Source organism: Vigna radiata, chromosome 8 (assembly GCF_000741045.1).
Source record: "Vigna radiata var. radiata cultivar VC1973A chromosome 8, Vradiata_ver6, whole genome shotgun sequence".
Lineage (NCBI taxonomy): Eukaryota > Viridiplantae > Streptophyta > Magnoliopsida > Fabales > Fabaceae > Vigna > Vigna radiata.
The window spans coordinates 22,548,056-22,559,761 of record NC_028358.1 but is presented as its reverse complement, the minus strand read 5'-3'; the positions used below and the strand labels follow the sequence as shown (position 1 = coordinate 22,559,761).

Here is an 11,706-nt window from a genome sequence, read left to right as displayed (position 1 = left end):
GAGCTAACATTTAACACTCACAAACATTACACTCAGATCAAATACTTTGATTCATTCAGTGCTTTGAATTGCACCATGACTCAAGGAAACACCTTGGAAATAAAAGCTCACTGTGGAGTCAATACAATTTCTCTGATTAGAGAAAATAAAGTGTAGTTTCACAATTCAAAACCTAAACCAAACCAAAGTTTTTTTATTCTGAAAAGACAACAATAACATAAAAGAATTCACAGGTAAAATGCACATTGATAAGAATAAAAGAGTACTGATAGTCCTTAGGAAGACCTCCTATTAAGTGAATCCCACCTTGGGGTATTCTGGTTCATATTTCAGAACCTAAACTGACTCTTCTCACTCATTCCTCCAACCAATGTACAAAACACAAACACAAAAATATAACACTGATGAATCTTTAATGGACTCTTCTCTGACTCGAGAAGACATCTCGATGAAAAATGCTCATTACAGAGACATTTAATTCCAAAAGGAATTATAGAATGCAGAGATACCGAATCCAAAGTATTTTCTAAACAAAAGTATTACAAACATCAAAAGCAAAGAACAAAATCAAAATGCATACAAGATTACGAACAAGAACACAAAACAACAGAACTTTATTAACATGAAAAAAAGAAAATTACACCTAAGATACCAGAGATCATCGAATGAGGAGCTCACAGATCGTCACAGTTCCATGAATCTCATCAGCGAAATCCAGAATCACGGACAATATCCCTAATCTAAGAAAAGCGAATAAAACCCTAAACTAAAGAATAGAGAACTGTAGAGAGTGAAAACAGTGTGTGTCCGAGTTCTATTTACATCGCAGAAACACCCTTTTTATAGGGTCTGAAGAAAAATCGAAAAGAAAAAAAACGAAAAGAAAAAGAAAGAGGGAAAAGGGAAAGAGGAAACTTGCTCCCTACGCTTTGTGTTTCCCAATCGGACGGCCAACCTTCATCTTCTTCCCAGTCGTTTGATTCTATCCACGTGGCAGCTCCAATCAGCTCCTCCATCATCTCCGGTCAGTCCCGATCAGGGTCCGATGAGGGTCGCGTTTTCTCGGGCATGGGAGCCTCTTTCTCTCGCGCAGGAGCCCTAGCTCGAGGGAGCTTTCTCCAAATTGAAAGTGCTCACGGGAATGTTCTTTTTTTCTCAAAGGAACTGCTCTACAATGACCTCAGCTGCTGCCTCCAGTGAAACTCACCGTTTCACTTAAGCCCATCTCAGCATTGGCAGCCCAATTAACTTCTTCAACACCATCCCAATTAAATGAGCAGCAGCGTTCCAATTTGCTTCCAATCAGCAGACCAATAGACCCAATTTCTTTTCCAATCCAGCATCTTCTGCGACCCAATTCATTTTCTACAGCACAAAGCTTCTAATTAGAAGCTAAATTCAATGCAATGGCCTAATCTACAAAGAAAAAAAATCAATCTAACAATTAAAGAAAAATAAAAGAAAATTTCAACCTAAAAATTATCTTTATTGTATTTTATTTTATTTTTATTTTTATGTTTTTTTTCTTTCTTATTAACAGAAAATTAATTTCCTCCTAAAAGTACTAAAATATACCTAAAAACCTATTTTTAACTAGAATTTTATAAAACTACAAATATAAAGAAAAATCCTAAAACTAGCCTAATTCTAAACAATTAGAAAGAAAAATACACTAACCTAGACTTCTAAACACAGAAAAGTATGCAAATTTAGAGGGTTATCAGGCGCTAAATCAAACCAGCACAGATCACACCTCCTCCAGGTCAGCTTCCACACGTAAGGCATGCATCTTGTCACAACTTGGGCGACACAGAGAGTGAGGCTTGAGCGCCACTCTATCAGCAACTCCTATTTTTGCCTCTTTGCTGGCTTTTATTGATTCTACTTCTTGGATGGCTTCAGTCAAATCCTCCAAGCTTTATTAGACCCTACAAAACAAAGTAGAACATATTAAAAGATAATCCTTCTAAGAATGAGAGAAAGAAACTCAAGAAAGCTTTAGAAAATCGTTCTTTAACTTCCCTTTCTTAGTCTTAGTTTGAGTTGTTACTTCTTTGAATGGAATGCCCTAAATGGGTTTCCATCAAGTTCTGCTGTTGAGTCCACTGTCTGATGCTTGAGCGCCAACGCTGAGGGGAAATACAAGTGTCGCAGCCATCGCTGAGCGCCACTTTTACCGTTGAGCGCTAGAGTCTTCAGTAGAGTCCACTGTTTCTTTCCTGGGCATCACTGCTGAGCGACATTCTGGAGTGTCGCACCTACCGCTGAGCGCAATTCTGGCACAGAGCGCTGTCAGCGTAGGCCTGAGCTAGTTTCCTATTATTTTTATGAGCTATATAATGATTTAGTCGACCTAGAGGGTCTATCTTTTGACAGAAGGAGGCGCATAAGCACTCTTTTCACCCCTCAGAGGCGGATTTTGGATGTGGAAGCTCCAATATACAACTTTTAGGGTTCTATCTTTCATTATTTTCATTATTTTCATCTAGGTTCACAATGTCTATGGTGAACTAAACCCTATTGTTGTTGGGGAAACCATGTAATACTTTGAAACTCTCATGTATTGAATTGATTTTTAATCTATATGCTTTACTTAATTAATTGTTAGGGTTTTTCCTCTACACTATGCATGCTTTGTTTAACTCATTCAATTGCGTGATCATTGATTTTGTCGGTAAGGACATATACAGGGAAATCTAGACTTGGGGAAATTCTCTCGGGAGCAATATTACCTAGACATAGGGATAGGAGGACCAATTGCCTTTAATCTTCTGTGCGAATGTAATGCATGATTAGTTGCTAGGGATACAAGACATTGTGAACTAGTAATTAGGAGTAGGCTTTCTTCACCGAGACATCGAGTTTAAAGTAAATTAGAAAGTGACATTAACATTAATGAAGAAGTTGAATTCGTAAGTACATGAGAGTGGATAGGATAAATCGGAAACCCCAACAACATAATTCATCCATACATCATTCACCTGCGTATTCTTTTGGTCAATTGATCAACACTTGCATGCATATTTAATTTTCTGCATTATAAACACTATAATTTTTGTTCTCAAGTCTTAAATAATCAACAAATTACATGACAGTGTAGGCCAATGAGTCTCTAGGGAAAACAATACTTGGTCTTACTATTTATATTACTTGATACAATTCGGTACACTTGTTGGAGTCTTAACAATTAGTGGTAAGAACTTTAACAATAATTAATTGAAAATTTACTATGATTAAGTAGCTTTTAATTTGGTTAGGAGTTTTAAGATTAAACATGATTAACACAATGGGATTTAATTGAGAATGTACTTTGGTTGAATTTATTATGAATAATCTAAAAAGGTATTGCTTTTGATTGAGAAATCTACGTTGATTAATTGTAAGGTTGCCCTCAAATTAATTAACAATGAACTTTAATTAATTTGAAACTCAAACAATGATCAATTAAACAATAATCTATGGATAACTGATGCTGAATCTATTTTGGAAAAATAGTGAAATTAGCTTATTTTATTTTTCATTGGGATTAGATGTAATGAACTCACTGTGATGTAATTTTCCTGTTCAATATATCGTTGTTCGTTCATATGCTCTTTCTTGAATTTACTATCATTATATGGATATATAATGTTATTTGAATGTCTCTGATTATTGGAAAGTAATTTTGAACATGAACATAGTTTTTAATGAAACCCAATTATTGAACATCATTTTATATTCATATGATTCATGAAACTCAATTCCAATGAAGTTTCTTTTAAGTATAAATTCCTAGAACATCAATTGTTTGATAAATTACCAGAAAGAGTTTCTTGTGTTGTTTTGTGTATTTTGATGTCTAATTGAGTTGTAAAAGGAAGAATTGTCATGTGTTGCATAAGTCCCTTGGGAAAGAACGATATTTATCACTTGCTACGCTGCGATCGGTGCACTTTCCGTTGGTTTTGCAGCCAACAATGTTGTTCACATCAACTATCCAATTCTTCAACCTATGATCCATGCCCACTCTTATTTTCTTGAATTCAATATTTTGGTCAACCATTATCTTCGAAAAAAATTCTAACTCGACCTCCCTAGCTTTGCCATTCATTAGTTGACTTAAATCATCAAACATTTGTATTGCTCTTATAGAAAACTTTAGAAGTATATCTTTTATGTCGTGATGAAGTACTCTAAACTGTATAGTATCAGGAAGTCTCGGATAGGAGTGGATGATGGAATTAACACTTAGAAGTAATTCTAAAAAGTTTTTGTTACTTGCATCCTCCGTCATGCTGAATAACATTTTGTCATTTTCATACCACTCATACACAATATTTTTCCACCGTTGATCAACTCGCAACCTTTCATGTAGAAGTTTTAGTTTCTCTTTCACTCCATCCATTAATAACCCAACGTCCCTATAGAATGGTCCATATGTTTGTTGCTCATACTTTAAAAAAGATAATGTACCATATAGATAATTTATTTGACCGATAGTCAACTTACTTATATTAGGTGCAATACTAGGTGTGACAACTTGTTGCTGATAATCATATGAATCAAATGGGTGTTGAGGATAATAATCATATTTCATTTGAAAATCACATTTCATTTGAAAATCACATTGTTGATTATTTTCATATGAAAAAATATTTTGCAGTTTTCAAAGAGGTTTTCTAAAAAGAAACAAGTTAAAAGCTTGTTGAGTAGACTTCCAAGAAAGAGAGGTATGTCTCAATGAATAGCTTAAGTACCTTATTTTTCCTTAGCCAAAGTGTTCCCCAACTAGTTTCACAATTTTCTCAACAATATTCCTCAAACAAAAATTATGAAAAAGAAACAAATTTACTAAATTAAAATAACTAAATAAAATAAAGAATAGAAAAAATAGAGAAAAAGAAAATATTAGTGATAAACAAAAATAAAATGAAAATAAAATAAGAACCAAAATGATAAAAATTCTAATCATGTTTCCCGACAGCGGTGCCAAATTTGATAACGTTGTCGTTGACATGATGAAATCAATACTACTAAACAATAGCAAGTTCAATATTACTAAGATAGTAGCCAAAAAAAAAAAATAAAAAAGGATACATTCAACCCCAAGTCATCTCCCCACGAACACAAAATTGATTATTAACAAATTAGTTCTTATAAAAACTATAAAAATGGTTAGTAAAACAAAAACAATAAAGAAGATAAACATCAATAAAAGATTAAAGAACAAAAAAACAAAAGAGAGAAAGAAATAAATTTATAAAAAGATTTAGAAAGATAAAAACAATGATAAATAAAATAGGCTCATTTCACTACTTTTTCAAAATTGGATTCATCACTAGTTATCTAAAAGATTATTGTTCAATTAATTGTTGTCTTATATTTTCAAAACTAATCAATGTAAATTTTCAATAAATTTGTTGGCATTCTAACTTTTCATCAAAGTACATTCTCAATTAAAAGAAAGAACTTAGTAGATTAATCATACGAAATTTAATCAAAGTACATTCTCAATTGAATATTACTATGCCTAATCATGTTCATTCTTTGACCTCTTATATAAAGTAAAATACTAATTAACCAAAGTACATTTTTTTTATTAGTTCTTGTTAAAGTTTTTATCACTAATCAAAGTACATTCTTAATTATTGGCAAAAACCCATTCAATTACATGAAAGTTTCTATCTTTAATCAAAGTAAATTCTCAATTAAAAATAAAAACCCTTTGACTCATATGATTGATATATGATTGATATGTTATGTAGATTTAACACCATGCTAACTTGCTATAATATAAAAATCATTATCTTTACTTGATTAAGAAGCAAAAGAAATACATAAAAATAAATCACAACAAGAATAAAAAAGAACAAACAAATTTTTTCATCTAACCTCATATTTCAGTTAAGAAATTACAACAAAATCAACCTAAGAGGCTTAACACTCTGTGGAATGTAGAATTAACGTGGAAATAGAAGAAGAGAGGATGGAGAGCATGAGAAGAAAGGAAGGAAGAAATTTGAACCAATGATCAGCTCTACCTTCCATACTGATAAAGGCCAACTTGATTCTCTCCAGAGGTGAAACCTCCTACACTTCAAAAAAAATTTCAAAACTACTTATCTACCCAATGGGATCCCCTCCTTCAAAAGAAGGAAGTTCCACCCTTTTCATTCGTCCTCGTTGGCTCTCCCTTTTATCTTCCTTCCATTCCTTCTCAACCTCTTCTCTTCTTCCCACTCTATCTCCATACACAAAACCTTTATTTCCATCTGACTCTTTTTCTATGTTCTTGATTCTTTGCGAGATATCCTCCACCATTTCTTCGAACCTTTGAAAGTTGGCCCTAGTTTCCTCTCTATTCTCCTCGAAAGCTCTCTCTAATGTATTCATTCTACTCTCCATGGTGTTTGACTAATCTGGCATGTCGGACCAAATTATTAAGAATTCTTAAGTTCAAGGATTCAAATTATAGGATTAATACTATAATAACACTCAAATTAAACATTCAACAATTACATAGATGGATTTACGGAATTACAAGTCTAAAAGCTTTCATCAGCGTTTAAAGGAAGAGTTCCCTTCACACATGTTAGCACCTGTTATGAAACAACAATCAAATACCACCATTGTTGAAGGATCTGTTTCCCCCTTAAAAGACAACCATACTAAATAAAATCACTCCCTCTAACCTCCTCTAACTACCCATAAACAGTCCAACCCCTAACAATTGTTCTATAACTTCTATTTTTAATTTTTTCCTAACATACACTTTGAAAGACTCATCATATCACAAAAAATTTGTGATTGCTATGGTCAAAAGCCAAAAAAAACAAGTTAATTCCTAGACAAAAGTGAAACATATAATGTAGTAGTTAATCATCTTTTGAAAAAGAAAAAAATAACACTCCTAATTTAAATTTTTAATATTAAAATAATCATATCTTATTACATAAAATATGTTATCACTTTTAAAACACGATGTTTTAAGTTCTCAACATCAAACTCTATTTTTTTTAAAACGTAAACTTCAAACATCTATTTGATGTAAAGACTTTTTTTTTAAAAAAAATAGCAAATATTCTTGTTATTGAAAACCAGTGTATTTATATTTTTACTATATTAAAACCATATTATATTAAAGATATATACACTTTTCAAATTGCACACTATTTTTAAAAATAATATTAAAAAATATTAAAATAATACAATATAAAAATTTATATAACTTTTAAGTGTCTAAATGACATCGAAGAAAGTTCCTCCATATTTTAATGACGTAATAAAGACGTGGACCTTGGTTTCCTTTTATAAGAGAAAATTAGTTCATTAAAAAATAATTCATAACAATATATATATATATATAACTAAAATCAACTTGTAATTCATATATTCTTCCTTCCTTTGTATCCTTTAATTTTCTTTGAAAACCAAATTAAAAATAAAATGTTCTCATAGTATGTAAAAGATAAAAAATGCTTTAACACAAGTTATTGTTGTCATTAACAATTTGTTTTTCCATTGCATAAATAATGATGAATCCCTTCCACAAATACTGTTCTGATAAACAAAAATTTAGGTTAAAGAGCAAAAAGAGAAAACAAAAGGAATACCTTAATTCAGCATTGAATAATAAAACAGGCGAGGGATGGGCATTCAATATGGAGGAAATAAAATTATAAGTAGGTGAAATTAAGAGGCTATAAATCAAAACATTTCTGAAATTTCCTTGTCACAATCATGTTTAATCACACTTCGCAAGTAATAGTGCTCTTTAAGAATTGACATTAGGCGATTAGCCCTTTCTTTTGGATTCTAAATCTCCAACTTAGTCTCCCAAAAAATTATATATGAAAAAAATTACAAAGGGGAGGAAGGGTACGTGAAAGAAAGGAGAAAAGAAAGTTGCTAAAAATATAACCTTCACAGTTGATTATCATGTGCGGCACCCCCGTTTGGCCCGTGCCTTCGACCAATAAGAAACTACAATCTCTCGTCAAGGAAGGAACAATCATGAAACTGGTAGAAGTCCAATTAACCCTGGTCAAGAAGGATACCAAATTATAATCTGTTTCAAATTATATACTTTAAATCTGTGGTAAATATACGTAAAATTAAAACAATAAAAAACACACGATAAAACTGCTAATTATAATTTCAATGTAAGCATGCTAAACCCTCCTTTCCACAATTCACATAAACAAGTAGCATTCGTTAGAAGTTTACGAAGTTCAGCACAAATCTGGGTTAAGAGGGACGATTGTTCAACAACCAAGTGAGGAGATGGTAGAATCTGAGCAATTCAGAAAAATCTCAAGTACTCAAGAATGGTTCACAGACGATTGTAAGGGGTATTAAGAATCAGTTTGAGAAAAAGGTTAGGATTAAGTCAACACATTTCTAGGTAAATATAAGCCATGAAAAAAAGAAGAGTGAAAATTCCCCATGTCTACTGAGAGATATAATGAAGCCTAATGTACGGACCTCAGAGAAAGCCTCCCTCTGTCCAAGTGCCATCCGATTTTCCATTATGAGCATGACCTTTCTTATTAGACGCACCTTGGTACAAATTATCAAATCCATCTTCTTTGGCATTATCCCAACCAGCCCAATCATCATTATTATGAGGAGCTGATCCTTTAGCTGGTTCTTGCTTCCTAGAATCTGTTTGTTCCCAATCATCCCAAGAGCTTGAGTTGAAGGTGCTAGACTGCCCACCTGATGAATAGGGAGTTGATCCTTTAGCTGGTTCTTTCTTCCTGCTATCTTGGTGATCCCAATCATCCAAAGAGCTTGAGCTATGAGTTTTATATTGCCCCGATGAAGATTGTTCTCTTCCAGGAGCAGAATTCGAGCCTTTGTTCTGTTGGTTAAAATCCTGATAATAACCATTTCTATCACTCTCATTTCGTTGCCAGTTATCAGTCTTCCAGTTTGTATCATCTTTAGTGTACTCCTCGATCTTCTGGGAGGCCATGGCCATAACTCCTTTCATTAAGCCCCAAGTCCTCTGTCCAATCTCTGATGTCTTCTGAGTGACAACAGTGACAGTTTCATTAACCTTGTGATCATAACCACCTTCCTTGACCTGAAACAAATAATATACAGACTTATTGGGGCTAACAAAAAATGGAAAAAAAAAAACTTGCATGGTTGTATCAAAAGCAAGAAACAGTGACCTTTTATTTAATAGTTTACACATTTTCATACAGGTAAAGAAACTATAAAATGAGCTTATAGGAATGTGCACATTTCCTTGGCCTAACAGGACAATAGATTAATGATCATGAACCCTAAAATAGGAGTTAAAGAAATTTCTTTACAGAGCTGTATGCATTTACATTAGTGATTTAAAGTTTCTCGAACCAGCAATCCAATTCATTTGTCCGTCTACTATTTCCAAAATCTTACACATCCACATATAATATAACAAATCTGATACTCAACAAAAAACCGACAAACATTTCAAACAATAAATGGACCCCCAATCAAGGTTCCTATGTGCCCATTTGGTTAAAAATTGAGTAGAATAGATACTAATGAAATTGATTGGGAACTGAAAAAGAGACACATGCATAAATTAACCTAAACCACAAATTCTTGTTGGAACACGTTATTTTGTTAGAAAGTAGGAAAAATGATAGCCTACATCCTCAAGAACGCAGTTGTGAAAAAGTGACAGTCAGATATGCTAGCAGTCAACTGAGGCACAAAACTTGCCAAGTGAAATTAAGCTTCCGAGTATGACACGTCATATGTAGCCTATTGCCAACAATTTCCATATAAGGTGGCAAAATGATGTCTTGAGCAGTTACATCCCAATAACTAATACAAAAAAATGTGTGCTGCCTTTTGACCAGTATGGGATCATATTTTAAGACACTTATGTGACTGGAATACAAAATTTACTGTGCATACTTGAATCATATTTATATGCCCCAAGGAAATAATATCCTTTCAACTGGGGCGAGAGGATAGAACAACATAATGCCATGATGAACATGACAACATGAAGGGAGAATTTAGTAATTTTCCACAAACCTGCTTGAATATCTATTTAAAAATCATTTTGGACATTTACCAGTTTTCATCCATCTCATATAACACTATCAACATCATTTGGCAATCTCAGCCGCCCAATTATTATTTGCAATCCTCAGAAACGACGCCAAACTCAATGAAAGCACCAAAATTACATGAAAAATATTTTGTTATTCATGCTGCTCATTCACCAAGATGAACTTTTGAATTAATAAGAACAATACCAACTATATACACAACGAAAAGAAAATCATTTATGTCTCAGTACTTTGTTTATTTATTCGTACAGGTCAAGAGGATAAAAGGGGTGCCTTTTGTTTAAAATAGACTACGTTTAACTTCGGAAGAAGTAACACATCGAAGAAATGCATGGTTGGATCATCTTCAACATAAGTTCCAAATAAACAAACATATTTGTTGGTCGGGTTTTAGAGTTTCTGAGGCCATTATTGGGGCAGCACTTGCCACAATTTCCAGCAATATCAAGGGTTGCAAGGTATAGGCGACCAAACTGCAACCGTAATTTAGAACATTCACTTCGTGATAGAAAAACAAAATCTTCATTGGCAAGAATCATACAATGCAATGCAGAGAGACGAAGCAGAATACCTTTGAAGTGATCTCCTTCGTGCCCGCCTGAACAACATTAGCCGCAGACTGAGCAGCAGAGGCAGCAGCCAAAGATAATTTCCCAATACCCTACAATTAAATACTACCTCATTAAATAAGATGAACCAATTTCTCAAAACATACTAAAACCGGGGAGTTAAATCAATTCAATTCACCTGCGAAACGACAGATAAATAATCGTTTTGAGCATCGTTCCTCCGCTGAGGCGGCGGACTGGACCCGAACCCTACGTATTTCCCTCCCTGCGACGGCGGAAGCCCCTCGGGCCGGGAATCGTTCTCCGCCATCTTCCTCGCGAAGAAACTTTCCTTGTTCGCCGCCGAGGCTTCCAGCTGCGACCGCGTGATGTCCTCCGTCGACCTAGACCTCGACGGCACACCCGCGCCGTTCAAGCTCCTGAAGTCCCCGGTTGACCTGCTCCGTATGTCCGCCGAACTCCCCCCGTTGTCCCAATCGTCCCATCCTCCCTCGTTAGCTCTTCGCGTCTGCGACTGCGTCACCGGCGGCTTCCCCTTGCCTGCTGCAAGGTTTTCCTTCACTACCGGCGGATCGCGCCAGGGACGGCCGTCGGCGATGGCCTGGATCCGATCGCGGTAGACGGCGGCGGCGTTGGTGTTGTATTTAGTAACGATGTCTGTCTCCTTGGGGATGGAGTACTGAGCGAGGAAGGCGTTGAGCTTATCGTTGCCGCCAGCTTCCATTTTCTTGATCTGGACTTCGGACCAGGAGTCCATGGTGACAGATCGGACGAAGGAGATGTGAACGCCCAAGCCACGGTGCTTGCCGGAGCACTCCAGACACATGAAGACGCCGTACGAGACGGAGGCCCACTGCGGGTTCTTCTGGGTGCAGTCAACGCAGATCTTGTTCGCCGCCTGTGATTGGAGGTCCCGGAGCCGTCGCGACGCCGCCGCCATCGAAATTGGATCTGAAGAAGAGAAAACCTAATGCGGAGAGCGTTTAGGGTTAGAGAGAATGGATGAATAAAGTGAATCGCACCGGTAAAGCGTAGAGTTGGTGAATTGACTCGGTGACTGGTGCCAGCGACAACAGATG

The 11,706-nt window shown here is 35.1% G+C and overlaps 1 protein-coding gene across 1 annotated transcript; it reads right to left on the bottom strand.

Annotated features, from left to right (window-relative positions):
- Positions 1 to 7,652: 7,652 nt before the first annotated feature.
- LOC106772464 (ADP-ribosylation factor GTPase-activating protein AGD7) lies at positions 7,653 to 11,706 on the bottom strand. The gene is made up of 4 exons (XM_014658879.2): positions 10,806 to 11,706; positions 10,630 to 10,719; positions 8,464 to 9,067; positions 7,653 to 8,019 (listed from the first exon to the last, which is right to left on the bottom strand). Exons 1-3 carry the CDS (start codon positions 11,565 to 11,567, stop codon positions 8,465 to 8,467), a joined length of 1,455 nt encoding a protein of 484 aa, XP_014514365.1. The 5' UTR covers positions 11,568 to 11,706; the 3' UTR covers positions 7,653 to 8,019; position 8,464.